The sequence below is a fragment of the Crocodylus siamensis genome, chromosome 5 (assembly GCF_052110815.1).
Source record: "Crocodylus siamensis isolate JL-2025a chromosome 5, ASM5211081v1, whole genome shotgun sequence".
NCBI lineage: Eukaryota > Metazoa > Chordata > Crocodylia > Crocodylidae > Crocodylus > Crocodylus siamensis.
In genome coordinates, this window is record NC_143399.1 from 89629701 (window position 1) to 89645830 (window position 16130).

The window sequence follows — 16130 nt, forward strand, 5'->3', positions numbered from 1 at the left end:
TTGGTCTAACCTTGTGAGGCAACTGCAATGGCTCCCAGAAGGATTCAAAGTGATAAAAAATTGTACATATATTTGCACATTTGTCCTCTGGGTCCAAAGGAAATATGCTACATTGATTAGCCAGTGGGAGTAAATGTTCCTTAGTGCACAGGGGAAGGAGAAGCAGAAATTTAGTAAGGACCCGGACCATGTTCTATCTTGCACTCCAAATCATCAGACTGGGAGATTTCAGCACATGAACTCAGTAAATTCCACTTGGCATCATACAGCGAGACCTGACACTGAATCTGCCACACAGTCATTGGCACCTTAATATGCAGTAGTACCCTTAATGATCTCAGGGTAACTCAAGTCATGCAAGAAGTTGACTACTGGGCATGCCATTAGATGTTCCATTCAAAGCTAACTGAAAGTGCCAAAAAGGTGATGCTATTACAGCTAGGTTTCCATGAAGACAGAATCATCTGAATCATTCAATGTGCTTGAATGAAGTGATGTGAGAAGCTGACCATTGTTCTGTCTGACTGTGGCTTGCTCGTTAGGGATATACCAGATATACCCATTGATATGACAGAGTAACACTCAGGACACTGCAAATCATCTCGTCACTGATCAAACTGTCAAGTGTGTCAGCTTGACACCCCTGAGGACTGATCCAAGCTAAATGATGTCACCATCCAAAAGTGGTTAGATATAAAGAAGATGATCCATGAAAAACTTCTCAACAGTCCCAGTTCCCTTGTCCATCATTTAACCTTTCTGTAATTTTAATATACATCTCATATTTATCATTTCTACCAGTTATACTTATGGCTAAGCAGAAACTGAGACTGAAAATAAAACATTTAAAGACCTCTGATCTAACAGCTTATTTACTGGAACTGCAACTTTGACAAAAAATTGTCTGCCTTCAAACAAAGCATAAACTACCCAGCAACAGCAGCCATTTAATAAAGTATTAATAACCCTGTACTGAAGAAAGCACACTGATCTAAAATTTTACCTCATAAAAAGGATTCTTAATTGTACATTTCCCTCTTAAATATGGATCTTCATTTGAAGATCAGATTTTCCAGAAATTGAACGTTTTGGGCTAAGGATATATCCTAGTAGTAAGTCACGAACGCTCATTCCATTGTAATTTATGGTAGTTTATTGTAAAAAAATATTTACAGCAATGCTTTAATAAGCACTGTCATCTGTCAGATGTTGTTTTGTTCCACTTTTCCCACTGGATGAGACAAATGTTCTTCCTTGGATTAGCTGTCATGTGTGCTTTCTATATTTAAATTGTGATGCTTAGTTCTTAGTTCTGTGGCCTGATCATTTGAAATTTCTTTTACCTTGCTGATCAAGAACTCACTTCAAACAGATCCAGATTCTCACTTCAGTCACACCAAGTGTCAATCTGAAGCAAATACTGCAAAGGCAGATGTAGCTTCTCCTTACTTACATGGTATAACCAAGATGAGAGCCTGATGCTCAGAAGTGCTAGTTCTTCAAGCACTACTGTTCTTCAATATGAGTTTGAATGTGCAACTTTATAGATGCAAGAGAGCACTTGCACAGTCTGTTGAAATCAGTGGGACTCCTTGTGTGAGTAACAAACTCACCAATGAACAGAGTTGCACAATCAAGCCCTGTGTGCACTCACTTTTACTGATCTAAGCAGTTCTCTCTTCTCTGTGTCTTAATAGTCTCAGGAACGTAACTGGAATGGAATAAGTGCCAATGCACTAGCTCCATCCCTTATAGATAAGCCCAAAGGCACTTATATATGTCTTTGAACCAAATGCTGACTGCTCCCTTTCCTAATATATTGGCAAAATATATTTAGAACTGTGGAAAAAACATGTATTTCTCCATCTCAATATCTGTAAAAATACCTAGAAAAAACTGTGGTCAATGTAAGACAGTAAAGATTGTTTCCTTTGGGAAACTATGTTACAGTTAATATCCCATAGTTCATAAATATTGTTAGGGCATAGAGAGGACCAGGAGTCAGGAGATGTGTGTGACCTAACCATGTCTCTATGACTCACCTTCCCCATCTGTGAAGTGAGGCTAATAAGAGCTCTTCTTTGTAAAGCAATAAATGAAAAGCATTATTAACTGTATCAACATATTTACTCTACTTATGCCAATGCAAAACAGAAACAGTGAGGCAATATGAGTCCAATTCATTTGCCAGGCAGCAGTAAAGCTGGCAGAAAATGGGGGAAGGGGCAGGAGAGAATCCACACACACTCCCTGTTAAACGATTCTTGAGGAGTTAGGGAACAGCATAAGCAGGAGTATAAAGGCTTTTACAGTGGAGCTGCAGATGTAGCAATAAAACAAATGCAAAACTGTGTAAACTAATAGATTTCCCCACAACAGGGCAAGATGTTTCTGACTTAATAAATGCAGCAGGCCAAACCCTCCATCCATATAAATTCTCATAGCTCCACTAACTTGGATTCATCTCTGTTCATTTATGCCATCTGAGAAACCGGTTTAGCATGGAGACAAAAACGCTTAACTATCTGCAAAAAAGTACCTGAATTGCATAAAGTGGCAACCTTACATCTGCACTCTGACTAGAGCAGAGATTAAATAATTTAGGGGGAAAAAAATTGAGACAGCCTATATTTCAATTCTTACATCTCTGAAAACACAAAGTAAAAAAATCCATAATATCACATCCATTTGCTGTTGGGTTGGTATTTCTAGTAACATTTTCATTCCAGTTACACCCCCTCAAGAGAACAGGAACAGGGTTAGGCTGACAAGCATGAATATATCAGCCTTGTTTGTATTTCTCTGTGGCTTCAAAGTACTGCAAATACTTCAAAATCCATCTGGATTTGTTGTCGTCTGGAATTTCAAGTGAGCTGTTCATAAATAAAGCCGCTTTGGTGGGACAGAAGTCCGGAAAGGAACAAACAAAGACAAATTTTCGCAGCTTCAGTGTTTTCCTAAACATGTACCATTATTAATTCGTACTCAGTATTTTAACACACAGCTCTAGAGATAATTCCAAATTATGATCCTTGTAGGCTGGTCACTTATAGGGACAAACTGAATTTTTAAGTCACATTTATGAAGTACCTTATTAGTCTCTGAAAATTAAAGATCAGTAACAAACACTGGGATGCTTATTTAAAATCTGAACACAAATAATAGAAAATGCTTTCGTTGTCCCCATCTCTTAATCACTGTTCACTTTGTTCTTGCATATAGTACCTTTTGCTCTTAGTCCTATTAAAGTTCCTTATAAAGGTCATCCTAGGATGTATTTACCAAACAGCAAAATGGCCCTCATCAAAACCAAAGGGATGAAAAAAAACAGTGACACCAATTTGGTGGAGCAAGTCTTAGGGTAGTATTGCATGTCAAGCAGATGACTTGCATCTGTTTCATGTCTGCTGTATCCCACAGTAAGTGGAAGCTAAGCCACTTACTGTGGCCATTCAGCAGCTGTTTCATTCAGGGGTAAGCTACCCTGTTTTCACTTCCCCTTACTGTGGGGGGGGGGGTGAAAGAGTTACAATAGTCAGCTGACACTCACTAACACATAGCATTAACTCCTTCCCCAGCCTCCTCTTCCAAATCAGTATAATTGCTTCCCATATCAGTATAGTTGCTTCCCTTATTCACTGCCTTATAACACAAGAGATTTTTATCAACCCCTTTTTACCAATTTCTGTATTCTCCCCCATCCAAAGGTGAATTCATATTAAAATTTATTTCTCTTTCTAGGGTAACTCCCTGCACATGCAAGCAGAAGCAAAGTCTGCAGATAAAAATAGGAATGCAGGAAGGAATGCATCAAGCTCCTGAGGCACTGATAGGACTAGTATCTGAGGTGTTACTTCCTTACCTTATGCACCTGCACAAACAGTCATACATGCAATTTAATTCAAACATTAAGAAGATATTTTTTTTCTTCACTGGTGTCCGACTACCACTGATAGGAGGCATGTACATTAACAGGGAGAAAATTAACTGTGTTCCCTATCTGCAATTATTTCTCAGACCTAAATCAAAAGGTAGAACGAATTGTAATAGCATCCAGAAGGCACTCAGACCTAAAGTTATAAAGATGGCTTATGGCATCTGGGTGGGGGGTAAATATCAATATCTGCAACTGCATGCACTTGGTGACAATCTGACTGTCCCTGTAAATTATCTGGCACTGGCAGGTGCAGACAGCTCTGCCTGCAGTTTTGTGCTTATAAAACTGGGGACTGAACTGAGTCCCAGCTAAAAAATTAAGTCCTCATCATGACAAGAGAAATAGGAAGCGATTCAAATGCCATATTGCATTGTATCTTCTTATCCAGTCTGGGCATGTGCCCCTCTGAACTCATGGTAACTAATCCTGACTAATACAAAGCACCAGTAACTGGGAAAAATGCAATATATTGCAGAAAGACTTCAATGAAAGTCTTACTCCTTTCTGGTTGCAGCAAACATGAAGCTCAAAGCCAGACTTTTTCTTTTTTTTTTTCAAAGCTATGTTTTGGTTAAGGTTCCATGCAACGATTTCAAAATCTGCCAGTCTCACTAGTTGTATGACTGTGAGTCTGGAAGACCCCTCCCAGACACGCACTAAACTCAATAAAACAACCTGTATACAATTAAAAACTGCTCTAAGTCATGAAAGCAAAGCTCTTAAACAAAATGAAAATGTGGATGGAGCTGGAAGGACATGGATAGTGGGGAAACAGCACATCAGTATTCTGAAACAGAGATAACATATGCATGCCCCTGTTGCATTGGGTTTCATATATAAATTTACTTTGCTGGAGCAGGAATGATTTCCAGATCTAGTCTTAAAAGCAGTACATTTAAAATTATTCTCTGTCTTTAAGACAGTAACTTGCCACAAAGGCTAAACATTCTTTGGATGCTTAAAAAGAGAGAAAGTAAGCAAATAACCTAGTATGTTATTGCCCATGCCTTGGAAAGGACTACTCTACACACTATCACCTAGGGACGGCAGGGAAAAAGTTCTGCATCTTTTCCATCAACAGTCATCCCCTGTTTTGTCCTTACCCCCCTTCTCTTTTTCTCTAAAAGGATAGGAAAAGGTGTTCCAAATAGAAATAAATTAAGAACAAGTCTATTTACAGCCTATGTAAAGATGAATTTTCTCTCTCTCCCCTCTAAAACATATTAGAGATTGGTTTAAAATGAAAATTTGATAGTTTTCTAACTTTCTTTATGATATTCTAGCTTCTAAAGGCCAGGCTTATTCACATCTGGGTTTTTGGTTCAACCCCACATAACAGAGAGACACTCCCAAAAGTACATACAGAACAGAACCTGTTTACAAAACTCAGATGGACTGAGATGCCGTTGATTGGGTAAAAGAAACACTTAGAAACTGTAGGACTGCCTCTATGGCTACCTTAATTTGATGCATTGTAACATGCAAGATGCTATTATGGAGATAATGAACCCCCAAGCTTCGTGAAGCTGTTCCAAATAAAAGGTTTTGTGATAATTTAATTTCACTGAACAAAAAGAATTAACAGTATTTAAATACTGCTATAATCTACCCTCCAAACCATGCCTTTTTTTTTTTTGTTTGTTTTAAATAAAAGGTCTATAGTCATTCCTGGGTGAAACATTATGTAACTGCGAGGAAAAAAGAACATGTGTTATAGGAATGGGTCACTGTCACTGATTAACAGCAATGAAAATAAATCCCAAATGGAAACACACAGGGCAAGAGATTCATGCTTAGCATTGCACAACACAGCAACAGTAAATATGATGCTGAAAACGCAGTGGAAATCCTGCTGAAACTCTTATAAGATCCACATTACTATTGAATAGCTTCACTGTGATTAACGTTTATGTAAATACAAAATGAATTAATAAAGATCTAACCCCTCATTTTAAAATACTACGTTTTCTCTGAATAGGAACCATGTTAAAGAGGAATATTTTACCTAATGTAGTACATACAATATTAGCAAGGAGGCAGGGGGGAACTCTCAGAAGCCACTTTGAGAACACAGGATCCCTTTAAATGACAGAACTGCCCCCAGTACAACAGCTAAAGCTCTTACCATGAATTCCTCCAGAGTCTGGTAGGTCTTCCCTCTGAATTCACAGTAGTTCTTCCTCTCTTTGCACTGTGGGCAGCACTGACTGGTGTCGACATGAATGCACCGGGGGTGGAGTCTTGGGCACTCAGGTTGTATGCACAGAGGTCCCTCTTCAGTGCAAAGGCAGGGACAGGCAGAGGGGCCTGGAGTAAACTTCTCCCCAATAGCATAAACAAAGCCACTCTCATCTACACATCCTTTCCCACGGTAGTCTGGATAAGCATACTCCTCCGGGGGCTCAGGTGTAGTGCTCGCTACAGCTTCTGGGAGGGAGGGATCTTCAGCCGCCTGAGGCTCCTCCGGGACACCGTCGCTCTGCTCTTGATCTTCAACATTCCCAGATTTACTGCTGGCTCCCTGACTAGTCCAAGCCTGCTTCTGCTTAGTCCAAGAGTCTTTGTTTGAATAATTTCTGTTTCCTTTGCTTTTCCAATCTCTGGTGCTGTCCTCCCTCCCATTCCTGCCGATTTCATTCATTTTCCCAGGGCCTGTCTGGCTGTCCCTGGTGGAGGTGTGATCTCTCTTTTCTTGGCTTGTCTTGATCTCCTGTTTGTCTTGAGCCTTGGCCAGTTTTTGCACAGGGATAGTAGAACTACAGAGGGCAACCATGAGGCAGCAGGTGACAAGAAGAGAACTAGAGAGAGCTCCAATGGCCATTGCAGTAGAGCTGGGCATCACCTACTGCAACCCACAGGGGACACTGCATTCACATCCAAGGGAATCACTGTGCAGATCTGCAATCCCTAGGAAAAGAACAATTAGTAACACTTCAGCTCACACACTTTGCTGCCCTGTCCTTCCTGCCAATTCACGCTCTCAAACACCAGGCAACTTCATCTGGTAGTTTATACGTAGTATAGGCAGTCACCATTGTGAGGTATCCCTCCTCTTCCCCCCTCCCACAACTTTCTATGTATGGTTGTCTGTATGATTGCAAGCTCACTGGAATAGGGACTGGGTTTCTTGCAGCTCAGTAAAAGCATTACCTGAACTGCTGGTGGGATAAGATTCATAACAGCAGTTAAATGAACACACTTCGGGATGTTGTGTTGTGTTTTGTTTTAGCCAAGCACCACAACATGAAGTGGCCATACCCAGAATCAAATAAAACTTGAATCACAGCAGCTTCCCAAACAAACACCAACTGGTTCCCTTCCATTTCCCTGACTGTGCGCCTGGTGATTTTTATGCATCTTTTATTCAGTCTGAAAAGGGTTGCTTTAAAATAGCTGATGCAGAGAAGCACAACTTCAAATGAAGAAAAGAAAAAAAAGACAAGCAAGCAGCCTGAACCTCTCCGAGCCAGTCAGACTACAGCTGGTCTGATTTTCCTCTGGTAGCCTTGTCTGTCCTTTCTACCTTCGCAAAGACAGAGAGGAACCTGTCTGGGTGCCTCCAGCAGAGGTTCAGCTCAGCCGAAGGCTCCAAGACAGACACAAAATGAAATGTCTTGGCTAGCTAGCAAAGACCAGTTATGAATTCATATTTGAATTCCCAAATTCTTAACTCCATGGCAAAATAAGTGAGACATTAGGCCAATGGTTCTCAACCTTTTTTAGACTTGAGGCACCCTTCACTGGTCTTCCCTCCCTGGACCCAAGGCACCTCTCACTGCCTCCAAAGCACGCTCACTGGTCTCCCCTCACTGGGCTTGCAGCACCTCACTGGTCTCAAAGCAGCCCGTGCTGGTCTCCCCTCCCTGGCCTCTCCCTGGTTTCAGAGCACGCCCGCTAGACCTGAGGCACCCTCCACAGCTCCTGTGAACCGAGGGGCACCCCATGTCAACCGGGACCTTACCGGGCAGCGCTGACCTCCTTGCAGAGGGGCTGGGGGGATCCTCCGGGCAGCCTGCGCCTGGCTGCCCTGCCTATCTCCTTCCCCCTCGGGGCACACCCCAGGGTGCTGGGGGCTGCGACTGCCCCCGCGTAAGGCAAACCCCCCCCCGACCCCGTTGTCTCCCAGCCCGGCCAGGCAGAGCCCCGCATGCGGGCGCCGCTGCGGCGGAGCGGGCTCCCCGCGGGGCTAACAGGGGGCACCGGCGCCTCCCGCCTGCTCCGGGGCGGCTCAAACTTTGCGGGGGGGAGGCAGGGACCCCCCGCAGGGAGGCAGGACCCCGGTACCTGCAGGCGGGGCGGGTGACGGCTCTAGCCCAACAGCCGGCTCCTGGCGCGGGCAAGCGGCGGCTCCCACTTGGCTCCCATGCTGGCAGCGGGGCCCCGCTTGTTGCTGCCCCCCCCTCCGCTTCCTCCTTCTGGTGCTGGTGCTGGTGCTGGTGCTGGTGCGAGGCAATGCCCCGCCCGCGGCGCGCCCCTAGCTCGCTCTCATGGCAGCCGGGAGATGCCCCTGTGCCCGGCCGCTGCCCCGGGCTCGGCTGCAGCCGCCCGCGGAGCCGCCGGCGCGGAGCGGCAGGGGCCGGCGAGGCGGAGCGCGGCCGCAGGGGGAGCTGCGGCTCCTTCAGCCGCTCCCGCCTCCCCCCGCGCGGGGAGAGCGCGCACGGGCCGGCCTGCCCCCCGTGCACCGCACCCCACGCCCGCCCAGCCGCACAGGAGAGGGGGCTGGCCCTGCCCGGGGCTTGCTCCCCCCGCTTGGTTCCGCTCTCACTTGCAGCCTCCAGTCTAGGAAGTGCGGATTCAGAGGCTGCATCGCCAACGCCGGTGCTCAGGAGCCCCTGGCGCCCCTTTCCTCCCAGGAATGCGTCCTTTTGAATCTGCCCCCCACAACCAGATCCGCACATTAAGGACCCGCTGCCTGACAACCAACTGCTTCGCCTTAGTTTGAAACTTTCTCGTTTCCTTTTGTGCCTCCTCATCTTGAGAGAGAGAATAAATAATAAATCCGTATCAACTTTCTCCTTGCCATTTAGTATTTGTAAACCCTTCTCCTGGTGCCCCCTCAAGCATCTCTTTCCTAAACAGAATGGGCCTCTTCAGTCTCTCCTCCTAAGGTGTGTCTATAGGTGCTGATTTAAGGCGCATCAGCCATTTTTAAGGTGCATGAAGGATGTGGGTCTACACGACTGCATCCTTAATGTGCCTCAAAAATGGCAGTTTTAGATTTGTGCCTAAATTTGATACCTGCAAAAGCGTGAATAGCTAAAGTACCTTAACACACATGCAGATGTGCTAAGGCACATTGACACCGTGTATGTTGACAGTGAGGGTATCAAATTTAGGCACAGTTAGCCTAAAACTGCCATTTTGGGGGTACATTAAGGGTGTGCTCGTGTAGACCCATGTCCTTCAAGCGCCTTAAAAATGGCTGATGTGCCTTAAATGAGCCTGTATAGACACACCCTATGAGGAAAGACTGAAAAGGCAAAAGCAGGTATCAAATTTAGGCACAAATAGCTAAAGCACCTTAATGCATGTGTAGACGTGCTAAGGCGCATTGACGCTGTGTATGTTGACTGATGTGGGCATAACTTTAGTCTTAAATCTGTCCGCCCACCCCATTAATTCACTTCAGTGTGGCTCCCCCTCTTCTGTTTCACAGCTTTGCAGGCTGTTTTTAGCTGAAGCTAAAAACCTCAACTCAGAAGTGGTTATATTATCTTTGGTGTATAAATGACTGTCCATGGAGTATTGGAAGCACTGTCAAGACACAAGAAGCCTGGATTTTGTTTTATGAATCCAAATAACAAATGTACCTTTAACTATAATGACTGTAGAACTGATGACACAATACATCTTTTGACTAGTTTGACTATATTTTGCCTAGCTGTGTTCTTTAAAGCTTTATATATAATCTATCGATTAGTGAAGTTCCTCAAGACATGAAGGATGCAAGCATAGTCACTCTAGACAAAACAAAGATGATATGAGCAACAGCAGTAACTATCATGGTATATCCTTCCTATCATTAGGAAGCTGTTCACCAAAGTCATTCTGCTAAGGCTGCAGAGACCCTTGTGGACAGAGTCTACCTTGAGTCTCAATGTGGTTTCAGCTCTGGTAGATCCATGATGGATACGATATTCTCCTTGAAATAGCTACAAGAGAAGCACCATGAACAAAGGAAATCTGTGTGCATAGCATTTTGATCTCACCAAAGCTTTTTGATCTTGTCAGCAGAGATGGTTTTTTTCTGAATCTTGAGAAGACTAGCTGCCCTCCTAACCTCCTGAGCATCATCAAGTCTTTCTGTGCTGGTATGTATAGAACAGCGCAGTTTGATGGGCCATGTTCAGAAGAATTTGAAATCGAGTGGTGTCAAACAGGTCTGTGTCCTACCTCTGATGCTTTTTGGGATTTTCTTTTCTCTACTGTCCTACTCAAATATGCATTCAGTGGCTATTCAGAAGGAGTAGTATACCTTTGGACCAGATCCAATAGAAAACTCTTTGACCTCGATAGTCTCAAAGTGAAAACAAAAACCCGAGAAGTTTTTGTCCATGAAATGCTTTTTGCTGACAATGGAGCAACTGTTAGTCATTTAGAAGCAGGACTGCAAAATCTCACAGATCACTTTTCTCATGCTTGTGATGATTTCGGTCTAACTATTAGCCTAAAGAAACCAGTAGTTGTGGATCAACAACTTGAAAATTAAAATAAATGATGAAAGCCTGGAAGTGGTTGAAAAACTCACTTTCATCTTGCAAAAATCTTGGCTTGGAAGCTAAAATGAAATTAACACTTGCATTGGAAAGGCAAGCAATGCCATGGCTAACCTTTAAAAGAGAGTTTGGAAAAACAGAGTGCTCATTCTATCAAAAAAGAGGTCTGTCTACAGCGCTTGTGTACTTGGCTCTCCATTGTACAGTAGCAAAATGTGGAGTCCTTATGCCAAGGAAAAAAGAAAACTAAACAGTTTCCAGCTTTGATGTCTCCGCCATATCCTGGACATAACATGGCATGACAAAATCTCCAACTTCGCTGTTCTGGAACAGGCCAAGATACCCAGTATATTCATGCTCCTGAGACAGAGACACTTCTGTTGGTTAGGGCATGTGAATCATGTGAGCTGGTCACTGGCAAATGTCAGCTTGGATGGCCCAAACTCCAGCTTGTTGATGTCTATGAGAAAATCCTTTGCGAGTTGCACTTCACCGGCCAATAATGGGAATCAATTGCTTTAGATGGAAGTGGAAAGTCCCTGTGAAGCAGGGCCTACATCACTTTGAGGTGGAGAGGGTCAATGATGAGATAGGGAAGAGGTGTAAGAGGCAGGCAAGATTCTGCATGCCAGCACAAGCTCAACTGAATTTGTATGTGTAACTTTCTGGAGGGTCTGCTTGTTGCACATCAGACTTCCTGGCCACTCAGGAAGTTGTGGTAGTACCTGGTAATCCACCAAGGGTGCAATCTCCATGGTCTCTCAAGACTGATGGCTGCCAATGATATAATCTATCAAATTAGTATACATTCCAACAGTTAGATTTGCTTTTGCTTTGATCTTAAATGGAATAATATAGTGCTAGTCCCCTAACACATTAGTAAAGCATGTAGTTTCACTTTAACTGGAAAAAATTTGTGTTGCGTTATAACTGATGATGTGCCTCCTATCTCCACCACCCTCTTCAAAAACCTAGATCTGCCTATGACTGCCTCATATGCTATTAAGACCAGATTTTCCAAAATGCTGTTTTGTCAGAAGGCTGAGAAGAGCTCACTGTAATTATCTTCACACTGGCCAGGTTGCCTTCATTTAGTTGGCAGTAGCAAGAACCAAGAGAACCCTCCCTGAACACTGAGAACGGCTGGTGCAAAGCTCTTTAAATGTTTTGTATTTAGGTGCCAACATGGCCAATATTAACTTCTGAAAATATCTTCCTTTATTTAGATGCCTACGTGGTAGTCGCCACATGCTAAGCCCTCTTGCAAATCTGGCCCTGAAGCCTGAAATTTCCTGCATGTTATGAATGCCCATGACTCATATCTAGCTGAGAAAATTTTATTCCACCAAAGCATTTCATAGCTAGGAGTCAAAGAATCAACAGAAAACAAATGCTAATGGAACCTCATTCTAAATATTTAAAATCTAAAAGGATGCTACAGGAAATTATAAAGCGTTCAAACAGATGTTTCAACAGGTTACATTAGTAAAGTAAAATTCCAGGTTAGCGCACAACTTGCGGTGTGCACAGTCTGCATCTAGTGCAGACTTTCCTGATTGCCTGACTAATAATTATGGAAACAATTAGAAGATAATCATTTCACCTCATTACCTCTAAATAATAAACCCTCACACCCTTTCTGAAAGCAGTAATATTTATGTCTTTTGTATGATTTCATCATAATGCAAAGTGAACAACCACAAGGCCATACCAGTGTTCTGTGCTGCCAAATATAATTCATAACCAACACTCCTTGACATTCACACATATACCAGCTTTGTTTATGAAAGATTTTCAGCTGTTACTTGGACAGCACAGGGGTGTGAGAAGGAAGGGCCCCTACAAGGATTTTTGCTACATTGGGAGAGAAAAATAACGACCCACATCATGGCCCTGATCCTGAAATGCTTCCTTAAATTTAAGAAGTGAAGTCCAAAGGCATTTAACTTCAAAACAAATTCTAATAGGCCTAATGATCCTATTCACACCCTTGCAAGCCCCGTAGGTACCATAATATTCCAATTGCCAGGCCTGTCTCAACTAAAAGAAGTTTGTCAGGCTATCCTGGTTAAGGAATGCCAGTGTCCATAGCCAACAAGGGAGCAACATGGCCAATATAAATCTAGGTGCCTTTGTTTCCCCATCCTGGTAGCCAGATACCTACCTACTCATATCTGGGCATGCTATGCAAAACAACTTGGCACAGTCTCCAGAACTGTTTGGGAGGGGGAAGTTCCAGCTTCCGTAACTTTTCCCCACTACTTCCAAATATCTCCTGGTAGGTAATTCTTTAGGCTACACAGGGTGGAAATTTTGATGTCATAAAGCAGTTGATTCTTGGTGGCATCAAATGAATCTTAGCAGAGGCACACTTCAGCATTTCTTAGGCCCCACCCCCAACTTGACATATTTAAGTTCCACCACTCCTTTATGAGAAAATCTTTTTGATGGACTTCATTCTATGTTTATCCAGATTTATGAGTATTTTTAAGTGATGGGTGCTCCCCTGACATTGGAGTCATCCACTTGTAAAGCTACAATTAGAACACTTTTGACTGATGCAATACTAGCAGACCACCGTGTACTGTATCGTACATGGATAAATAACCAATATGGAAGAAATGCATTTCCTATTTAGCAATGCAAGCACTGGACTTATAAAAATGAGAAACACAAAGAATTGTGTTGTTTCAAGGCCATTTTTAAAATGTATGCAGGTTTTAAATGTATACTAGCCAGCTGCCCATCAGCAATAATGGTTGGGGGGGGAGGGCAGGGGAAGCATGCAGGGACGGAACTGCTCCCCACCCCACTGCCATGGCAGGCCAGCTTCTTCCCCAGCTTGGGCTAGGTCAGGAGGAGGATCAGCATTAGGCCTGGACCCACTCCTCCCCTCCCGCCACTGCCACAGTCACAGTTTGCCTGCTATTCCCTCAAGTCATATCAGGTCCACTCCTCCCCACACTGCCCAGTAGGTGGCGACAATGGAAGGGGGAATGGGCGGGATGAGGCCAGAGCTGGTGGCCTCACCCCCCCATGGTATCCTAACCCTTTTCCCCGCTCCCCCCCACGCCACTGCCACTGTCACCTGCAAGGAATAAAGGGGAGTGTGGCCAGCTCTGGTGGCCTTGCCAGCCCCTCTCCCACCCTTGGTTCATCGTTGCTACCTGCAGGGAGCAGGGTGGGGCGCCTCATCCCCACCAGCTCATGTTTGAATGCTTGTTTGCACTCTGATTGGCTGTTTGTCAGCCAATCAGAGCACGAATAAAGCGTCACGGACAGACAGGCAGACTTAGGCTTTTATAATATTAGAATGTAGTGCTCTTGAAATATATCACACTGACAACCCTAGACACTGAAACCCTGCAATGAAGCACAGAACAGGTTTAGTATAAGCAACAGGTAGTTGAGCTTCCCACTTGGTTCCATGAATTTCAGACTAGCAAACACAGACCTCTATGGAGAAGATCATAATCTCAGGGCCCTTGTGGTTCTCTACCCCTCAGCTGAGGTTTTGTCCACATGAGAAAGTTACACTGGTTTAACCAAATGGATTTAGGACTTTAAATGGATTTAGTTAAACTGATGCAAACTAGTAGCTGGACCCATTTTGTTTTAAATAATGCTTATTTAGTCTTACTTGCATCTACTGGGAATTGGTTTGAGCTAGTAGTCACCAATGTTGGATGTCCAATATGCAAAAACACCGAGCAAGTAAGCTGCTTCCCGTGATGGATGGGTAAACTGAGGCAGAGAAGGGTGGTACATAACAACTTTCTACAAGGCAAAATAACTAGCTTTCCTAGGCTTGTATGTTAGAACATGTTTTCTTAAGGTAAGAAATATAGATCAGGAGATGGGGCTTCTTTCATTGTTTTCTAAGCACACCCCATATGCATTAACACCAATAAATTGCTTTTGGGCTTGATCTCCTCAACAAGTTTGCTTTCCAAGAGAGGTGGCTACTGAGGTAATGGAAGTGTTTCACTACCTCGAGAGACTTTCCCTCAATAGTAATTTGTGGGGTGGGGGTGGCTGGTCATATTCATGGTCTGGAGAAGGCTGATAGAACATTTCTGTCTTCTTGATGTCGAGAGAGAGAAAAGTCCAAAGTTTCTTGGCTTCTGCAAAGCCAACAGTGTAGTCTGGAGGTTTTCCTCGTGTGTACAAGCATGGCACAGTCATCAGTGTATTGAAGGTCCAAGATGGTTGTTTTGAATATTATGGTCTTTGAGTGAAAATGTCTCAGATTGAAGAGCCCTTCATCCATTTGGTATTCATTGTTGAGGTGGTTATTAATGACAACCCAACAGATTTTCAAAAAATGGATAACAGAATTGAGGTAATGATGCATCCTTTCTTGACCCAGGTTCAGATGACAAATAGATCCATTTCTAATCTGTTACAAAGAATGGTCGCAGTTGTCTGGTCATGGAGAAACCTTGGGGTCTTGATGTATTTTTCAGGGCACTCAAATCAGGCCACTATTTTTCACAAGGCTTCACAATTGATGGAGTCAAAAGCCTTAGTGAGACCAGTGAAGGTCATATATAGGTCCTGGTGCTGTTCCCAACACTTTGCTTGGACCTGATGGGCAAACACAGATCATGTCAATTACCCCAGGCAATGGTCTGAAACCACACTGAGATTGCAACAGGACTTCCTCAGCAAGAATCAGAAAACTATTCAGATGGATATGATTTTCCTTAAGCTGAAGGAATGTAAAATGCATGCATGACAATGGGCCATTTTTAACACTGCTGCAGAAATAAAAGAACAGACACATTGATTGTCTACACTATCCAAATCTGGTCTACACTTTTCAAAACAAAAGTGTATCCATGCCCGCAGTTCTCCCATGGTGGCAAAACCCCTGTTTTCGCTGGCAGAAGGGCATCAGAGTCACAAGGGACAGGTTTTGTTACCATCCGGCAGATGACACAAAGCTTGCATTCCCTGTCAGCTGCTAAAGGCCCTTTAAAAACTAGCACCTCCCTGCATGTAGTGGGGCACCACAAGCTATACAGGTGTGTACCAGCTCAGGTGGTTTCCCTCCTGCCAGTGGAAAGCTTGTAAATGTAGACATGCCCCTTAAGTTGCTGTTGCTTCAGTAAATGGTGAGTTCCTCTTCGATGGGAGTTCAGATGATGTTGAGTGCTAAAGTTTATATATATAAAGGAGACTTGACCACACAATATCACTCACTCTTGCGATTTTGTCAGAAGTCTTGATATTTGACATTTTTCTGAAAGCCCCACCTCCAGGATTCTTGTCATCACAAGTGAATTACAGCTTTCATTAGAACAGTGAGTTTTTTGTCCCATGGCTCACAAAGAACGCCCCCCCCAGAAGTAGCCAGAAGCAAAAGACAAAGAGAGCCCCTCCCCCCCCAATGTTATGATTTGTAAGAAAATGTCTTACAAACATCATGATTGTGGGTGCCCCAACTGGGGTTGATAGTGTTATAATGAGATCTA

At 43.6% G+C, this 16130-nt stretch overlaps 1 protein-coding gene across 9 annotated transcripts in view; it reads right to left on the bottom strand.

Annotated features, from left to right (window-relative positions):
• Positions 1 to 8603, bottom strand: part of VWC2 (von Willebrand factor C domain containing 2) — a 122155-nt gene extending 113552 nt beyond the window's left edge. For 3 of the 9 annotated variants that reach the window (XM_090049684.1, XM_090049683.1, XM_090049682.1), the window contains exons 1-2: positions 8222 to 8600; positions 6063 to 6844 (exon numbers count right to left, since the gene is read on the bottom strand). In XM_090049684.1, the coding sequence (XP_089905810.1) occupies positions 6063 to 6776 (714 nt within the window). In that variant the 5' untranslated portion in view covers positions 6777 to 6844; positions 8222 to 8600. Of the gene's footprint in view, positions 1 to 6062; positions 6845 to 7898; positions 7988 to 8221 lie in introns of those variants that run through there. The other 6 variants (XR_016442675.1, XM_090049678.1, XR_016442676.1 and 3 more) reach the window with 5 other exon arrangements.
• Between the last annotated feature and the right edge of the window lie 7527 nt (positions 8604 to 16130).